We start from the raw sequence: 19,474 nt of genomic DNA, 5'->3' as shown, positions 1-19,474 counted from the left end.
CCAAGACTGTTTAAGTTTAGTTTAGTTCTGAGATACAGCGCGGAAACAGGCCCTTCGGCCCATCATGTCCATGCCGACTGGCGATCCCCACACATTAACACTGTCCTAAGGACAAGTTACAATTATACCAAGCCAATTAGTCTACAAACCAGTACGACTGTGGAGTGTGAGAGGAAATTGGAGATCCTGGAGAAACCCCAGGTCATGAGGAGAATGTACAGGCAGCACCTGTAGTCAGGATAGGACCTGTGTCTCTGGCGCTGCAAGGCAGTAACTCTACCGCTGCGCCACCGTGCCGCCCAATGCTTAATTGTTGTGTGTTTTTAATTGTCATATGTACCGACGCTGAATTCGTATTTGCTACAGCTTAACAGACCCGTAAAATCAAGAACGCACAGATAATAATCAAACATACAACAAATTAATAAACGCAATGCTAGATAATCATAATGGCGCAAAACCAAAGTCCACCGTGCAACGAGTGGCCAAGTCCAGGGAAGATCTCAGTTTCTGAGATGAGTATTCAAGAGCCTGACGGTTGCCAGGAGACAGCTGGAAAATGGTGGTCACGGTTTATAGTTTGCTTCGCCATCTTCCCGATGCTAGAATAAAAATGAGAGCGTGGCCCGCATGGTATGTGGATCTTTGATATTGACTGCCTTTTTGAGGCAGAGCCCCCGAAATCCCTTTGACGATGGGGGAAGTCGATATCTGTGATGGACCAGGGAATGTCTACTCTCTGTAATCTTCGTTCCTGGGTGCTTGAGTTCCTCAGTCTTCCAAGTAGAATCATGGAACTGTGTCTTTGGTTGCACGCCGGACTTTGCTCTTGCAGTTGCAGTTAGGCAATCTTAAAAGGCTTGACAGCGTCAAAGTTCATCGCAAGAGTAAATATCAGACTTAAAAAGTGTCAGTGAACCGTGGAGTTTACGACAGCTGGCTCTAAGCTTGCTCTCAGAGGTAGGCTTAAGAAGCTCTTTAAAGAGGAGAGTAGAAGGTAGATGGTGAAGTTGAGGGAGGGCCTTGAATTTGACAGCTGAAGGCACAGCTGTTAGTAATAGGTTAGCTTTTCCACTTGCTTTCATTTGATGTCTCTTTCTGTCTTCTCAGCCGTCCCATACTGTGAATATGGAAATATTCTCCTGCATTAACACTCGGCTGCCTTGCTGACATCGCCTTGTTGTTTGTGCTCACATTGATGTCCAGTTTATTTTGTTTTGCAACAGTTGGAACAGTTAAAAGGAAGCCTTCAATGTGGAGTCACAGAGCTATGCCGTACGGAAACGGGCCCTTCATCCCTACTTGTACATGTCAACCAAGTTGGCATATTGGCATCCCCCAGCATTTTGCCTCTTTTTGTAAACCAGCTTCTGCAGTTCCTGGTTTCCATTTCTTGCTGACTGACGTTGAGGGCTAGGTTGTTGTTCCGACACCTTGACCAAGGTGGTTCCAATTTATTTCCTGTGCTCCGTCCCATAGTTATTGTTGATCCGGCCATAAACAGTGGTGACATCGGCGTGCTTGACGATCAGGTAGACACCGTGCTTGGCCACACTGTTGTGGGTGACGGGGGAGTACGCGGACTGGGCACACAACCCTGAGGAGCACCAGTGTTGAGGATCAGGGTGGAGGGAACGTTATGGCCAATTCTAACCGACTTGAGGTCTGCCGGTCAGGCAGCCCAGAGCCAGTTACAGATGAGTGGAAGTTTACGGAAGCGTGCTTGGGCATTAGAGGCCAACAGCATGGAAACAAGCCCTTCGGTCCAACTCACCATAATTGACCAACGTGTCCCATCTACACAAGTCCCACTTCAATGCATTTGGCCCATATACCTCCAAACCAGTCCTATCCACGTCGCTGTCTAATTGCTTCTTAAACGCCTCAACGACCTCATCTGGCAGCTCATTCCACACGCCCACCACCCTTTGCATGGTGCTTCCTCTAACCTTTTTATACCACCTGGCACAATGGTTGCATTACTGTTACATTGGAGACTTTTGGATTATCTTTAATCGGACATTATCTTGCACTAAACGTTATTCCCTTCATCCTGTGTTTGTACGCTAGTCAGCTGGATTGTAATCATGTATAGTCTTTTTGCAGCAAAGCAGCTTTTCACTGTACCTTTGTGCAGGTTTATAATAATAAACTAAAACTCAATTAAACTCGCCCCTTGTAAAACTAAAACAGTTGGACTTGAAGTGAAGATAGACACAAAGTGCTGGAGTAACAGCGGGTCAGGCATTATCTCTGGAGAAACGGAATAGGTGACGTTTCAGGTCAATTACTTCTTCAGTCTGGTGGTTAGAAGTAGAAGCTGTCTTCAGGCCACAGTTTAAGAATAAGGAGTAAGCCATTTAGAACGGAAACGAGGAAACACTTTTTCTCACAGAGAGTTGTGAGTCTGTGGAATTCTCTGCCTCAGAGGGCGGTGGAGGCCGGTTCTCTGGATGCTTTCAAGTGAGAGCTAGGTAGGGCTCTTAAAGATAGCAGAGTCAGGGGATATGGGGAGAAGGCAGGAACGGGGTACTGATTGGGGATAATCAGCCATGATCACATTGAATTGCGGTGCTGGCTTGATGGGCCGAATGACCTACTCCTGCACCTATTGTCTATTGTCTCAGATGAAAACGTTACCTATTCCTTTTTCCAGAGATGCTGTCTTTGGTAATGTATAGATGTAAAACCTGTTATTATTGCACCCTGTAAAATTATCTTATTTGACAAAAGCTAATTCTGTGCAGTGTCTGAAAATGTTAACTGTAAGGAAACATGAAACCTTTTGTTTGTATTTGTAGCTGAGATACCAGCATGGCATGTCCACGCCAGATCTCCGACAGACACTACCTAACCTGAAAAGCTTCATGGAGCAAGGGCTAATGGTGAGATGGTATGTATCCAGCCTCTGTGTTTTATTCTGTTGGATCCGCTTCGAGCTGATCTTGGAATCAGATTGGAATCTGTAACGTAAAACGCTGTGTGAAACAAAGCAAAAAATTGGAGAATCAGTAAATGATCATTCCGTCAATGTGCCAAACACACAGTGCTGGAGTAACTCAGCAGGTCAGGCAACATCTCTGGAGCTCATCGATAGGCAATGTGTTGGGTCATGACTCTTCTTCAGACTGTGTCGGGAAAAAAAATGCAGATCCTGGTTTAAACTGAAGGTAGACAAAATGCTGGAGTAACTCAGAGGGACAGGCAGCATCTCTGGAGAGAAGGAATGGGTGATGTTTCGGGTCGAGACCCTTCTTCAGTTTTGAAGAGGTTGATATTTGTTGGGAGGAGAATGCTTTAAAAGAGAGGCAGGGACAGGATAAAGTCTGGCAATGGATACAAGTGAGAAGGCTGCAGAAACAATTAACTGCAGATGCCGGTTTATAAAAAAAGACACATTGCTGGAGTAACTCGGAGGGTCAGGCAGCATTTCTGGAGAACATAGATAGGCAACATTTTGGGTTGGGACCTTTCTGAAAAGTGGTTTGATTGGCAAAGTGATAAAGGCTAGAATAGAAAAGAAGACAAAGGTGTCAAATAAGGAGAGAAGATGATCAACCTCGATAACATGGTCCGGTGACGTTTCAGGTCGGGACCAGGGATGCTGCCTGACCCGCTGAGTTACTCCAGCATTTTGTGTCTTCAGTAAACCAACATCTGCAGTTCCTTGTTTCAACTTTTTCAGTTTCAAGGTCTCAAGGTCAGTTTATTGTCACATGTACATGTACCAGTTAAGGTACGGTGAAATTTGAGTTACCATACAGTCATACTAAGTGAAACGCAACAAGACGCACAACCACATAAAAGTTAACATTGCAGTGAATTCCACATTCCTCACTGTGATGGAAGGCAATAAGGTTCAATCTTCTTCCTCTTATTCTCCCACGGTCGGGGCAGTCAAACCATCCGCTGTCGGGGCGATAGAAACTCCAGCGTCGGGGCGGTTGAAACTCTCCGCAGCATGGAATTCCCGAGCCAGCTTCTTTTTACCAGAGACCGCAGGCTTCACAGGGCCGTCGATCCCCGGCAAAGGGTTCGCAAGCTCCACGATGTTAAAGTCCCGCGGCTTGGAGCGCTGTCGGTCTCCAGGAAAGGCCGCCAACTCCACAATGTTAGGCCGCAGTGCGGATGGAGATACGACATGGGAAAAAATCGCATCTCTGTCGAGGTAAGAGATTGAAAAAAAAGTTTCCCCCAACCCCCCACGTAAAACAAACCAAGGAACACTAAAACATTTTTTAACACGTACAGTACTAAAAATAACAAAAAGAAGAAAGGACAGACGAGGCAGCTCCCCTACAAAATCTCCTCAAGAGATGCTTACTTTGAAGAAGTTTTCCTCCCAGTTTTAAGAAGGGTCCTGACCCGAAATGTCACCTATTCATAGGTACACAAAAATGCTGGAGAAACTCAGCGGGTGCAGCAGCATCTATGGAGCGAAGGAAATAGGTAACGTTTAGGGGGTGGCGGGGAGAAGGAAGGAAAAAGGAGGAGGAGGAGCCTGGGGGCGGGGGGATGGGAGGAGACAGCTCGAGGGTTAAGGAAGGGGAGGAGACAGCAAGGGCTAACAAAATTGGGAGAATTCAATGTTCATGCCCGACGGATGCAGACTCCCCATGCGGAATATGAGATGCTGTTCCTCCAATTTCTGGTGTTGCTCACTCTACCACATCCTTACCCAGAAACTAACTGCCTCCTGTCACCTATTGATGTTCACCTGCGATGCTGCCTAACCCACTGAGTTCTCCAGCACTTTGTTACTTCTATTTTACACATTCACGTGCTCATTAGATTTTTCATTTTCCCCATATTTTCTCTTTCTCCCTCTCCCTCTCCGCCTTCGCCCATAACCTTTGAAGCCCTTATTAATCAAGAAAATGCCAATCTCCACTTAAACAAATACCCAGTGACTTGGCCTTCACAGCCGTCTGTGGCAGTGAATTCCACAGATTCACCACCCTCTGGCTAAGGTAGAACTACCCTCTTTCCGTAGCATTTCCTGAAACCCCAGTTCGTCTGTGTCTGAGACCAGGACAAGAAACTAACCAACTTTTCCCTCATTCTTTGCTTCCCGTGTCCACATATCTGCTGTCTTCTCAGAGGATATGTTAATCTTTTACTAACAACATACAAATGACGACAGAGCATTCTTTTGTGCAGACCACATTATTAAGTGCACAATACATCATTCTAATAATGCATTCCCCACTGTGTCAGCCTGTTCTATAAATATTTGTTTAAATAGGTAGAAGCAGCACCAGATGCAGGTTTGAAAACTATATGACATGGTGTCAAAAGCCTTGCCTTGATGTGGCACTTTATCACATCTCTCAAATATCTCAAACCGTTTACATACCTTCTACAACTTTGAAGTTCTTTGACTGTTCTGGAGGCAAATTCATTGGCCACTTGGTGCCCGTAATCAGACCTTGCTGTGCACAATTAGAGAAAAAAAGCTTCCTGCTCAGTTACATAAGCCTGGCAGAATGTCTACAGAGCCTTTCACAACTTAAGAACATTGCAAAACACTTAAAGCTAAAGTACTTGTTGAATCAATGTTACCGCTTTAATGTGGAAAATGCTGCAGCGATTTGTGGAAATCAGGATAATAATGACCAGATAATTGGTTTGAGTAATGCGAATAGAGTGGTAAATCTGCTTTACAATTTGCCCTGGGATTAGTTGTGCTCATCTGAAAGAATAATGAACATGGAACTGATTTCACAGCTCATCAAAAGCTGGTACTCCTTTCCCTGCAATGCTCGGCACTAAACACTCAAGTCAAAAGGGGAAAGAATTACAGATGCTGGTTTACACCAAAAATAGGCACAAAATGCTGGGCTAAGCAGGACAGGCAGGACAGGCAGGACAGGCAGCGTCTCTGGATAGAAGGGTCTCGATCCAAAAGGTCACCCATTCCTTCTATCCAGAGATGCTGCCTGTCCCACTTACTCCAGCATTTTATGTCTAAGTCAGAGTGGGAGTTAAATACAGCAAAATACAAAGTGCTGTAGGAACTCAACAGGGCAGTCAGCATCTGCGGAGGGAGGCGACTTTTTGCGTTGGGGCCTTTCTTCGGACCGACTGGAATATGGGAGAGACAGAGCTGGAAAAGAGAGGTGGGGGTGGGACAAAGCTTGGCCAGTGGTGGGTGGATACATTTCAGGGGGGGTTTGATTGGCAGATGGGTGGAGATGGTGACAAAGGCTAGAGGTGAAAAGGTGACAAAAGGGCGTCAGGTAAGGAAAGAGGCACTGTGGTAGAGTTACTGCTTTACAGTTACTTTACAGTGCCAGAGACCAGAGTTCGATCCTGACTACAGGTGCTGTCCATATTGAGTTTGTACTTTCTCCCTGTGACTGCGTGGGTTTTCTCCTGGTGCTCCGGTTTCCTTCAACGACATATAGGTTTGTAGGTTGATAGGCTTTGGTAAAATTGTAAATTATCCCCAGTGTGTAGGATAATGCTCGTGTACAGTGTGATCACTGCTCGGTGGGCCGAAGGGCCAATTTCCACACTGTATTTCTAAAGTCTAAGGAGGAGGAATAAAATGTAAAGCAGTGGGGGGGTTAAAGAGAATAGTGGGCGTTGTGGAGGGGATCGAAGAAGGGACGGTGGTGAAGTGTGTGACCAAGGATCAGGACGGGGAAGGGGTGGGACTCAAACACCTAGCCTCATGTGCTAGTCTATGCAGAGCTCACTGTGGAAACATTTCCTCTATACATTTACCTGTTCTTGCTCAGTGTAAACTCACTTTCCATAAAAAGAGTTGCGTCTTTTGAACTTGGACTTTAGAAACATAGAAACATAGAAAATAGGTGCAGGAGGAGGCCATTCGGCCCTTCGAGCCAGCACCGCCATTCATTGTGATCATGGCTGATCGTCCCCTATCAATAACCCAGTGCCTGCCTACTCCCCATATCCCTTGACTCCACTAGCCCCTAGAGCTCTATCTAACTCTCTCTTAAATCCATCCAGTGATTTGGCCTCCACTGCCCTCTGTGGCAGGGAATTCCACAAATTCACAACTCCATGGGAGAAAAAGTTTTTTCTCACCTCGGTCTTAAATGACCTCCCCTTTATTCTAAGACTGTGGCCGCTGGTTCTGGACTCGCCCAACATTGGGAACATTTTTCCGGCATCTAGCTGGTCCAGTCCTTTTATAATTTTATATGTTTCTACAAGATCCCCCTCATCCTTCTAAACTCCAGTGAATTTTTCCTCATATGACAGTCCCGCCATCCCAGGGATCAATCTCGTGAATCTACGCTGCACTGCCTCAATCACAAGGATGTCCTTCCTCAAATTAGGAGACCAAAACTGTACACAACACTCCAGATGTGGTCTCTCCAGAGCCCTATACAACTGCAGAAGAACCTTTTTACTCCAATACTGAAATCCTCTTGTTTTGAAGGCCAACATTCCATTAGCTTTCTTCACTGCCTGCTGTACCTGCACGCCAACTTTCAGTGACCGGTGTACAAGGACGCCCAGGTCTTGCTGCACCTCCCCCTTACCTAACCTAAACCCATCGAGATAATAATCTGCCCCCTTGTTTTTGCTGCCAAAGTGGATAACCTCACATTTATCTATATTATACTGCATCTGCCACGTATCTGCCCACTCACTCAACCTGTCCAGGTCACCCTGCAACCTCCTACCATCCTCTTCACAGTTCACACTGCCGCCCAGCTTTGTGTCATCAGCAAACTTGCTAGTGTTGCCCCTAAATTCCCTCTTCCAAATCATTAATATATATGGTAAACAGTTGTGGCCCCAATACCACTCCGCTCGCCACTGCCTGCCATTCTGAAAAGAACCCGTTCACTCCTACTCTTTGCTTCCGCTCTGCCAACCAATTTTCTATCCATGTCAACACCCTACCCCCAATACCATGTGCTCTAATTTTAGTCACCAGTCTCCCGTGCAGGACCTTATCAAAGGCTTTCTGAAAGTCTAGATACACTACATCCACTGGCACCCCTTCATCCATTTTACTTGTCACATCCTCAAAAAATGTGCGCACAGCTCTACATCGTTAAGCCGCTTCCTAATCATTGCTGAAGAAAGACACAAGATGCTAGAGAAACTCAGTGGATTAGGCAACCGCTCCGGAGAACATAGATAGGTGGCGTTCTGGGTCAAAACCCTGCTTCAGGGTTCTTCATCAGTCTGAAGAAGGGTTTCGACCTGATACATAATCTATTCATGTTCTGCATGGATGCTGCATGACCTGCTGAGTTACTTCAGCATTTTGTGTCTCTTTTTGGTAATAACCAGCATCTGCAGTCCCTTGTTTCTCCCCAATCATAAATATTTGTGAACAGCAAGGCTAAAACAATTAATTTTGCATAGGTTTCTCACAGATAGGAACAATAGGCACCTTCCTACAATATAGACATATTCTGCTTTCGATTAACTCGAGCTGTAAATTGTAGTCTTAACTGTAGGATTCATAAATCTTAATTAATCCAACTTGAGCATGTTGCTTGGGTTTATCTCTAAAGTGCCTTTCAATCCCATTACATTGGTAAGTTTTTCCTTTGAGACCTGATTTGGATTTTGAGACAAGATAATATTTGTGTTTATTGCTACCATTACTGAAGTGACATTGAGGTAGGCCACGGTGGAGAATTGGCCTATATTGGGCAAATAACTGTATTAGGTCAGATACCATAAAGGTTTGACATAAATGGCCAATGTAATAATGTAGTCCCCTTATTGGGTGATTGCAGAGTGCGGAGCAAATCGCCTGGATGAGAGGACTTTAGTTATGGGGGGAGGTTACTTATAGGTGGGGCTTGTTTCCCTTTGAGTCATGTGTAGAAGGAACTACAGATGCTGGTTTAAACCATAGGTAGACACAAAAAAGCTGGAATAACTCAGCAGGACAGGCAGCATTTCTGGAGAGAAGGAATGGGTGATGTTTTGGATCTGAAGGAGGTACTCGACCCGAAACGTCACCCATTGCTTCTCTCCAGAAATGCTGCCTTGTCCCGCTGAGTTACAGTTGATAGTCATATAGTCATGCTGCATGGAAACAGGCCTTTCGGCCCAACTTGCCCACACACCGACCAACATGCCCCATCTACACTCGTCCCACCTGCCCATAACCCCCTAAGCTTATCTTATCCACGTACATGGAAAAGGTTGAGAGCAATATGGAGCAAACACAGGCAAGTGGGACTTGCTTAGATGGTGCAACTTGGTCAGTATGGACAAGTTGGGCCAAAGGGCCTGGTTCCATGCTGTATGACTGCAAGTTGTGCCGCTCTATGCGAAGATGCTTTCTTTCCCCCCCCCCCCCCCCCCCCTTAGATTTTAACCCATTGTGTCAATGCTATAGACTTTCTTGTTATTCTCTCAAAGTAAGACTGATGTGACTTCATCTGATTCCGGTTAACTTGTGATTTATGGGAAGACATTTGATCAGTTAGAAGTATTGATTTTGGTTTGTCCAGTCTGTGTGTGGGTGGTTTATATATTTATATTAAAAATGAGGTTTTGTGTCATAATTTTGAGGAGTGATGAAGACAACTGAACAAGAAACTAAAACAACACAGTCTCTGTCAGACCCCGTTTCCAAAGATTATGTGAACATAAATGATGCCAAATATTTGAGTAAAGACCTTATGAGCCAGCATGGTTCAATTTTATAAGTGGAGTCCTTGTATTAAACATATCCATTGGAAGAGAAAACCGTTCCCCAAGTATATAAAAAAATATCAATTGAAAATTACTGCCACTAGTCAAATAGCATTATTTGAAGAATCATTGTAGGACAAGCTCAAGTGTAAAGTGTTAAGAACATCAAGACTTCAGAAGCTGGAAACATAAAATGCTGGAGCAACACAGCAGGCCAGGCAGCATCAATGGAGAGTGTGGACAGATAACATTATGGGCCAGGACCTCCTTCACAATTTTTCTCGGACATTGGGAGGAGCCGAGATCTTGGCTAAGAGTGAGCTTTGGTTCATAATCTGAATGCTTGCGGTTTGGTGAAGCCAGCCAGCTCCTGTTACACACAGTGCCTGCCTTCACATGTGGTCTGAAGAAGGATCCCGACCCGAAACGTCGCCCATCCTTTTCACTCTAGAGGTTTTGCATGACCCGCTGAGTTACTCCAGCACTTTGTGCTTATTATTGGTATAAACCAGCATCTGCAATTCTTTGTTCCTGCCTTCACATGAGGTTTCCTCCCAGTGCACCAGTTTCGTCCCACAGACGTGTGGGTTTGTGTATTAATAGCCCTCTGTAAATTGTTCCAAATATGTTGGGAAAGTAGAATAATGGTCGACATGGACTCGGTTGGCCAAAGGGTCCGTTTCCATGCTGTATTTGTAGGCAATAGGTGCAGAAGAAGGCCATTTGGCCCTTCAAGCCAGCACCGTCATTCAATGTGATCATGGCTGATCATCCCCAATCAGTACTCCGTTCCTGCCTTCTCCCCATATACCCATATCTTTAAGAGCCCTATCTAGCTCTCTCTTGAAAGTATCCCGAGAACCGGCCTCCACCGCCCTCTGAGGCAGAGAATTCCCCAGACTCACAACTGTGTGAAAAAGTGTTTCCTCGTCCGCATTCTAAATGGCTTACTCCTTATTCTTAATGTGTGGCCTCTGGTTCTGGAATCCCCCAACATCAGGAACATGCTTCCAGCCTCTAGCGTGTCCAAACCCTTAATAATCTAATGAATCCCTCTCATCCTTCTAAACTCCAGAGTGTACAAGCCCAGCCGCTCCATTCTCTCAGCATATGACAGTCCCACCATCCCGGGAATTAACCTTGTAAACCTAGGCTGCACTCCCTCAGTAGCAAGAATGTCCTTCCTAAACGTGTGAGGAATGGATGAGAAAGTGTGATGACATAGAGCTAGTGTTGAACGGCTGGTTGATGATCAGCATGGACTCGATGAAGCCACAGGACCTGTTTCCATGCTGAATCAAATGTTATACAAAATGAACTTGAGGTTCGAATGCAATGCTTTACTTTGGAATGGAATACTTTGTCACAGTGAAATTCTTTGCTTGCCCACCCAAGGTATGCAAGCAGTCGCCACATAAACGGCTCAGACAAAGTCACAAAGTACCCCCCCTGCCGGCTCCTCCGTTGTTCTCCCCCTCCCCTCCCCTCCCCCCTTAATGCAGTGTCCCTAAACTAAACTCCAAGTCAATGTTGGCAGAAACAAGGAACTGCAGATGTTGGTTATCAATGATAGGCACAAAGTGCTGGAGTAACTCAGCATGTCAGGCAGCATCTGTGGAGAAAATGGTATGTTAGCTTTCATTGCAGCGAATGGTATGTTAGCTTTCATTGCAAAAGGATTTGAGTATAGGAGCAGGGAGGTTCTACTGCAGTTGTACAGGGTCTTGGTGAGACCACACCTGGAGTATTGCGTACAGTTTTGGTCTCCAAATCTGAGGAAGGACATTATTGCCATAGAGGGAGTGCAGAGACGGTTCACCAGACTGATTCCTGGGATGTCAGGACTGTCTTATGAAGAAAGACTGGATAGACTTGGTTTATACTCTCTAGAATTTAGGAGATTGAGAGGGGATCTTATAGAAACTTACAAAATTCTTAAGGAGTTGGACAGGCTAGATGCAGGAAGATTGTTCCCAATGTTAGGGAAGTCCAGGACAAGGGGTCACAGCTTAAGGATAAGGGGGAAATCCTTTAAAACCGAGATGAGAAGAACTTTTTTCACACAGAGAGTGGTGAATCTCTGGAACTCTCTGCCACAGAGGGTAGTTGAGGCCAGTTCATTGGCTATATTTAAGAGGGTGTTAGATGTGGCCCTTGTGGCTAAGGGGATCAGGGGGTATGGAGAGAAGGCAGGTACGGGATACTGAGTTGGATGATCAGCCATGATCATATTGAATGGCGGTGCTGGCTCGAAGGGCCGAATGGCCTACTCCTGCACCTATTTTCTATGTTTCTATGTTTCTAAAAGGAATAGGTGACGTTTAGGGTCGGAACACTTCTTCAGACTTAGTTGTCTGGAGAGTCCAAAGAATGATTCCGACCCAAAACGTCACATTCCTTTTCTCCAGAGTTGCAGCCTGACCCACTGAGTTACTCCAGCATTTTATGTGTGTAAATCTTCAGTATAAACCAGCATCTGCAGTTCCTTCCTGCACTATTACTTACTAGGCTTTGTCCTGCCCTTCCTCTCCTCCAGCCCCCCCGACCTGACACATCACCTATCTATGTTCTCCAGAGATGCAGCTGACCTGCTGACTTACTCCAGCATTTTGTGGATTCTGGGTCACTGCTTACACAGAAGACTTTTATTAACCTTATTTCCTTACACTTTGTGGTCATCCAGAAAATTAAAAGGTATTATTGCATTGAAAGAAGAGGATTACAATGTTGCCAAAAATAATAACTCTAAAGTTTGTAAGGGATTTTTTTTTGAATATATAATCCTTGGGGATCATACTAGAATCTAGGGAAGGCAAAGAACAAAACAAAAGGCTTTATTATCCCAGAAGAAGCACTTAAGATACTCGGATGTAAGTCATTAGAGCCAGTAGTTTGGCGGCTTGTACTCAATTAATTTCTCTAAGATTCTTATTTTCATGTTTCTTTACTACATAGAAAGCAGCTATTCTTGCCATCAATTTTGTGCAGCTCTGGAAACGTTCCAATTAGTCTCATTCCCCCAGCTATTTTCCCTGTAGTCCTGGTCTCTCTCATGTGTCCTCTTTAACTTTCAAATGAATGTGTTACAGTGAACAGTAACAGCATAAGAACAGGCCTTTCGGCCTGCAGCATCCATTGTCAATGCTGAGCATTTCAATCTATTTGAGTTATTTCAGTTTAGTTTGTTGGCACGTGTACCGACCAAGGTACAGTGGAAAAGCTTTTGTTTGGTGCTATCTAATCGGCAGAAAGACAAGACATGATTACAAACGAGCTATACTGTGTAGAGGGAATAACGTTTAGTGAAGCCAGCAAAGTCTGATCAAGGGTAGTCCGAAGGTCACCGCTGCTCTCTGCTTGTGGTAGGATCATTCTGTTGCCTGATAACAGCTGGGAAGAAACTGTCCCTGAATCTGGAGGTGTGCTTTTTCACACACATCTCTACCTTTTGCCTGATGGGAGAGAGGGGTCCATGGTGCGACGTGAGGCCAAGATAAGCTAATCTCATCTGCATGCATATGGTCCATATCCCTCCATTCCCTGCATGCTCCTATCTAAAAGCCTCAAATGCCACTATCGCATCTGTACCACCATCCCTGGCACCCAGCACCCTCTTAAATGCCCTGCACCTAAACTTTTTCCCTCTCATGAAAGCTGTACTCACCATCCCCTGGCACCTGACTGTCCACCCTCTATGCCATCTATTTTGATAAAAATATTGCCCTGAGGAAGGACACCTCTCCTTTAAAGACTTTTTCCCTCTCACCTGAAAGAAAGACTGGATAGCTCTTTATACTCTAGAATTTAGAAGATTGAGAGGGGATCTTATAGAAACCAACAAAATTCTTAAGGGGTTGGACAGGCTAGAACTTTTTTCACACAGAGAGTGGTGAATCTCTGGAACTCTCTGCCACAGAGGGTAGTTGAGGCCAGTTCATTGGCTCTATTTAAGAGGGAGTTAGATGTGGCCCTTGTGGCCAAGGGGATCAGAGGGTATGGAGAGAAGGCAGGTACGGGATACTGAGTTGGGTGATCAGCCATGATCATATTGAATGGCGGTGCAGGCTCGAAGGGCCGAATGGCCTACTCCTGCACCTAATTTCTATGTTTCTATGTTTCTATAAGTTGTAGGAGCAAAATTTGGCCTTTCGGCCCATCAAGTATACTCTGCCATTCAATCATGGCTGATCTATCTTTCCCCTCTCATCCCCATTCTCCTGCCTTCGCCCTATGACCCCTGACACCCTGAAAATATGAACTTGTGGCTGTAGGATCGTGTAACTGGCATTCCATTGTACAACTTGCATATAAGGATTATATAGTCTGAAGAAGGGTTTTGAACCAAAACGTCACCAGAGATGCTGCTGGCCCGCTGAGTTACTCCAGCATTTTGTGTCTATCTAAAGCCCCTGCCCCAACGTACGAGGCTATTCAAGAGTTCTCCCGAGTTTAAAAATAAATTGGACTCGTGGTAAGTACGCATAATGTACTTACCAGGTACGTTGAAGCTCGGGACGTCTCTTAGCGGCTCGTAACGGTAAAGGCAGGTACCCAGGAAACGTGGTGAACTCGTGAAGATTTTTCAACATTGTGAAAAATGTCCACGAGAGCCCCGGGTACCCACGAGCGGCCATTACCGTAATTCTCCGAGTTGGAATCAGGGGAAACTCGGGAGAACTCTTGAATTACCTCGTACAGTGGTACAGGGGCTTAAGGATTATATAGCTTGCATTCCGTGTTAACTGGTGTTTTTATTTTCCCGCCAGTGACCGGCCTCTATCCAGTGCCATTCCTGTACCGCGGAGACAAACCACCGCTACGACTGCTGGTTCAGAGACGCAAGCCCAGTGCGGTGGCATCCCTTCTCCGGAGAGAGGGTGGAGGCAGTCTCGTTGGAGCTCGGAGGAAGACCTGCCGCCAAGCTACAATGTCGCGGTGAACCTGGAGGAGCCCCCCAAGGGCAGCCGCAAAGCGCGCACCACCCTGACGCTAGAAGTGCCCGATGAAGCCTTCAAAGAGGACCTGGCGGAGTGCAACAGCCTCGGCAACGGAGCGCACAGCGGTGAGAACGGGGTGGTGTGCGGCGCGGCCCAGCCGCCAGCAGTCGGGGCTGAGCCCTCCTCTGAGGTAAACGGGGTGACTTTGCCCGCGGGCAGCTCCAGCAGCCCGCATTTGTGCGACTACGCGCCGCCCGCGGGGGGCGGGGGCGTCTTCTGCTCTGTGGAGCGGGCCGAGGAGATCATGGGTCTGGAAGCCACCGGCTTCAGTTCGGACGAGCAGCTGGAAGGATTCTGCATTCCCATCGAGCACGCCGTGGCGGTGGAAAGCGATGACCAGGTTCTGGGGGAGCTGGACGCCGAGGGCTTCGAGGAATTCTCCCGCCGGATCTGCGCACTGAACGAGAACGTCTCGAGTTTCCGGAGGCATCGCAAAAGCTCTGAAAAATGAAGCTCTCCGGCCAAGAGCCGTGAACCAAAAACAGGAGACCAAGTTGCACTTCTCTTTTGTGGCGATTTGATGGCGGATGTGAGATTCTGGGTGTTGCGTTTCTAACAGAGAGACAGAGAGCAAACAAAGAATCAGTACCTGGAAGACCAAGAGGCGGGGGGGCAGAGCAAATTCATCCAGACCCATGGCTTTTGCGGAGTGACTTCATGCTACCCATGGCTGCATGTTTGATTCTACCAGCCTTTGTGTGCCAGTAATCTTGTAAAGCTGCCTAACCTTTTCAATCAAGCCGGATCCAGTCAGTAGGTCACCCCTTTCCCAGTGAAGTCAGGGAACGAGAGGGGCAGAATCGCTGAAGGGAATGAGATCTGCCCAACTTTGCCCAACTTGCTCATCGCCCTGCTCCTCAATGCTAAATACATCAAGAAGCTGTCAAGAAATGACCACCAGCTGCGTTTGCCAAGCAGATTATGTGCAATGGTACCGAGCAGAATTGCTTTGAAACTTCTGAGCTCCTTAAACCTTCTCGGGCGGAAACTTTCTACGGCCTTCCGATGGGGTTCTGCAGAATAATATATGCTTCTGGTTTTTCTTTTGTCCTTTGCAAAATGAACTGAGGAAAGGTGATTGGAAAATATCATTTTTTTTTTTTTTTAAAGCAGCCATTTGACCGTTTGGTCAAAACCACTTTGAGAACCATTACTCTGACCATCAAGGAAATATAGTTTCAACTCGCCAAATATTGCTTGCCTCCAATTGCCTATCTTTTGGCTACACGTCGTGCAGTCTCAGGTATTGTTGCGCCATTTTGATAGTTGTCTGAACCGCTGCCCTTCAAGGGATGCTTAGAAACTGAATACAGGGAAAGTCCATGAAATGCTCTTCACAGCCCAGAACATGAAGGCTATGGACTTGTGCGTGCGTGTGTGTGTGTGTGTGCGTGCGTGTGTGTGTGATATTCACTCGTTTGCTGGTTTAATTACTGTGAGCTTTTTTTTTTCCCCCCATCTCTGTCGTTTCTGCCCTGCTAAAAGTTGATGTAAACCTCTTGAGATATTTTGTTTAAAGGAGTTTTTTTTTGTTTTGTTTTTTGTTTGTAGGTCGGCATTTTTTCTCCCAATACAGTGGGTACTCCCACCCGGTAGATGGACACAAGACGCTGGGGTAACTCAGCGCGGCAGGCAGCATAGAAGGAACGGGAGACTCGTCTTGACCCGAAACATCACCCATTCCTCCTGTATAGAGATGCCACATGTCCCGCTGAGTTCCCCAGCATTTTGTGTTGATCTTCCCACCTGGCCTTGGGTCCAATACTGCCTCTTTGCTTTCCTCTGCACTCAGGTGATACCAAGTTCAATACTGAGTGGGTTTTTTTGCAGATAGAAGCCATTTATTTCTGTAAGTCTCCCTCACAATTGTTTTCTCAAAAAAATTGTGATTAAAATATAATTGACATTGCCCAGTGAGATTTGACCTGCAGAATATGTCGTACCAGCTGAACTTGAGATGCACTGGAGTAAATTTGCTAATATAACAAGGACATTCTTTCCTCAAGATTAATGGCTCCTGTTACTTCAAGCAATAACTTTAATCAATCTTTATTTCCCCTCTCCCTCCCCTCCCCCCCCCCCCCTCCCTAACCTTACTTTAAAACATAACGAGAACTTAGTTCCCGAGGATGAAATTGGCAAAAAAATGAGTAGAGTATTTTGTTACTCATATGTTTGACTCAGCTTGGAAATTGAATTTAAAGTATTAACTAACTGTGCAATCTATGAACTTTCATCTCGTCCTCATTTAGGGGGGAGTCTGCCAATATTTTTTTCTGCCTGCACTGCCTTCATCCCATGTTTTCTGTTCAGCAAAGTACAGTCAAAGTCCTTTGTCCTTTGTTTTAAAAAAAAAAAAAAAATGAAAATATGTTTTGGTTCTGCGCAGGGTTTGTGGCTGCAGGTAAGGGAGTGCATTCTACCTGCGAGCAAGTGCATGCGTGATCTCTTGAGTTTGCAATTCCATTTACCTCTCACGCAGTACAGCACCGAGCCCAACACTTCGCAAGAACGTTGATTTGAAGCTGTCAGGCCGTTGAAGAGAAAGTTGGTGATCTTTGCTTTAAAAGCATTGGTATTCGAATGCAGTCATTTCTTCCCAGTCACCTAACTCCATATCATTATCATCGGCTATGTGGATGACATTTAAACCCGTTTCCTCGTCCTTTGTGAAGGTCGCTTGCCCTGTATCTTGGTGTTCAAGTCATCATTTGTGATGAAATACTCGTTGATTGGGAACCGAGCCCCAACAGCCTTGTGCACACGTGGAATATGTCCGTCTGCATCCTGCTGCTGTGGACCGACCGTCACGGCACTAAGTCAGTTCCATTTTCCCATCTTTGGATGGAAACGTGGCCATCTAAACTGGAGCCATAGCCCTGTGTGACACAAAACACAACCAAGCCCAATGAAAGATTACTATTTAATCAAGCAACTCAAGTGACAGAAGCAGAGTGTTGGCTTTGCAGTTTTTGTGTCTTTTTTTCTACCAACACTCAAATTTAAGTGTGTCTGACCCTCGACCGGTCTTCGTCCGTGGACTTCAATGTTTTCCCGTGAAGCGGATGCTTCTCCAGTGTGTGGCTCGGTGCACGGGATCGGGCTGGGCAGAAGCCGGACTGGTGCTGAAATGGGTGTTTAAACATAATCCATCCATCCTGTATCTTAAGGCTCCATTTGAGCACATTGAATCCAATGCAGAAACAACGACTACTTTCACCAAACCTGTGCTACCTGTGCCCCTATAAAGAACCAAAGCCCACCTTTCTCTTCAGATCCTTACATCCTGTATGTAAAAAATAATGTCCAGGTTACTTACTCCCTCAAAACGTCCTGCAATTTGTTTTAGTGTTGCTGCATCTCACTGTTATGCCCAACACAAGATGAAGAGGGAATAGACTTTTAGGGTTTGTCAGCAATTGTACTGAGGAAATATAACCTAGGCACTGATATGCTCTGCATCGCTTGAATAGACTCTGCTGCCTCACGTGAGAAATCTCTGGCCTATGTTGGTTGCCTTCTGATCATTGCAGGCCCCTACACAGTGGAGCTGATGCACCCATCAGGAATCTTGGGATTTGAGATAACCTCGATCATGTTCTGAAGATCTGGTATCGTGGCTTGTGATGTCCGTCACTGCCTCCTTACCGTTTACTGTGGATCTGACACCCGAATGCGGAGTCCCAAGGTTATTAATCGATTGCTTAGTTGGACGTTGGAGAAGACCCATGCGTTAGAACGCTGTGCTCAGATTCTGACAGGCCCGTGCTGCTTTTGTCTTTAGGGCCTTATTGAAAGATAGTTTCCATTATTGACCCACGATGCAGACGCACAAACACCATTCGACAATGTTTCTCATGTTGGCTCGGAGGAGTAACGAAGGTGTGGAGTCGAAACCTAAGGTGGAGCCCAACCTTGTCCTATCCAGTTGACGGTGAGGCTGGGCTTCTGGCACAAGATCAGGTGGTCTTCAGAAGTGCTCAGCTCAAAAACACTTCCTTTCCTCGCACTTCTCCCTTGATCTCACTCTTTCAATTTGTCATTCACCCCTCTTTGCACTGGTCTACTGTAAATAACGAGGGCTAAATTGGACAAATTAGATAAAAGATGGGTAATGAGATGTTGTCACGTGTGTCACCAGATTTTATTTTTAAAAAGGCCACAAAATGCTGGAGTAAACCAGCGGGTCAGGCAGCGTTTATGGACAACATGGATAGGTGACGTTTCTGTAAGGTGGACCTGATACACACGACCAAGAATAGTGAACTGCCATTTTGCCTTGGGATTTGAGATTACCCAGGTCAAGTTTTGAAGATTTCGTATTACGGTTCATGCCATCTTCTTGCGGGACCCTTTAAAAAAACTTGGCTCAAGAAGGGTCCCGACCCGAAATGCCACCAATCCACTTTCTCCAGGACGCTGCCTGACCAACTGAGTCACTCCAGCACTTTGTGTAAATTTTGTGGAAACCAGTGTCTGCAGTTCCTTGTTTCACCAAATGTAATTTAAAAGAAGACTGAGGTAAATAATGTGTGTGAGGTCTCACACTGGACATGTTACCCCATATTGTTTCTTTGGGTGATGTTATTCACTCCTGCACTGTGTCCTTCCTTGTTTGCATCAGTTCTGGGGTTAAACTGGTTCAAACTGATCAGAGATATTAAACTGCCTGGTTGCAAATACATCAGGGAATTTTAGATGATAAATCATGAAGTCCAGTTTTTGCCGCCGCGCCAAAGATTTATCTCTAGTGAGTTGTCTTCAAACATCTTGCACAAACAGCATCATGTCTCAGTCTTTCATGTTCTGGGCAAGGATTCGGCTGGCAGTGT

General features: G+C 45.8%; 1 protein-coding gene across 2 annotated transcripts in view; it reads left to right on the top strand.

Moving 5' to 3' along the window:
- The window catches only part of uvrag (UV radiation resistance associated gene), a 314,525-nt gene extending 297,514 nt beyond the window's left edge, over positions 1-17,011 (top strand). For both annotated transcript variants that reach the window (XM_055637544.1, XM_055637543.1), the window contains 2 exons: positions 2,802-2,893; positions 14,412-17,011. In XM_055637544.1, the coding sequence (XP_055493519.1) occupies positions 2,802-2,893; positions 14,412-15,093 (774 nt within the window). In that variant the 3' untranslated portion in view covers positions 15,094-17,011. The remainder of the gene's footprint in view (positions 1-2,801; positions 2,894-14,411) is intronic.
- Positions 17,012-19,474: the final 2,463 nt, after the last annotated feature.

Source organism: Leucoraja erinacea, chromosome 6 (assembly GCF_028641065.1).
Source record: "Leucoraja erinacea ecotype New England chromosome 6, Leri_hhj_1, whole genome shotgun sequence".
Taxonomy (NCBI): domain Eukaryota; kingdom Metazoa; phylum Chordata; class Chondrichthyes; order Rajiformes; family Rajidae; genus Leucoraja; species Leucoraja erinaceus.
This window is presented reverse-complemented; position numbering and strand designations above follow the sequence as displayed.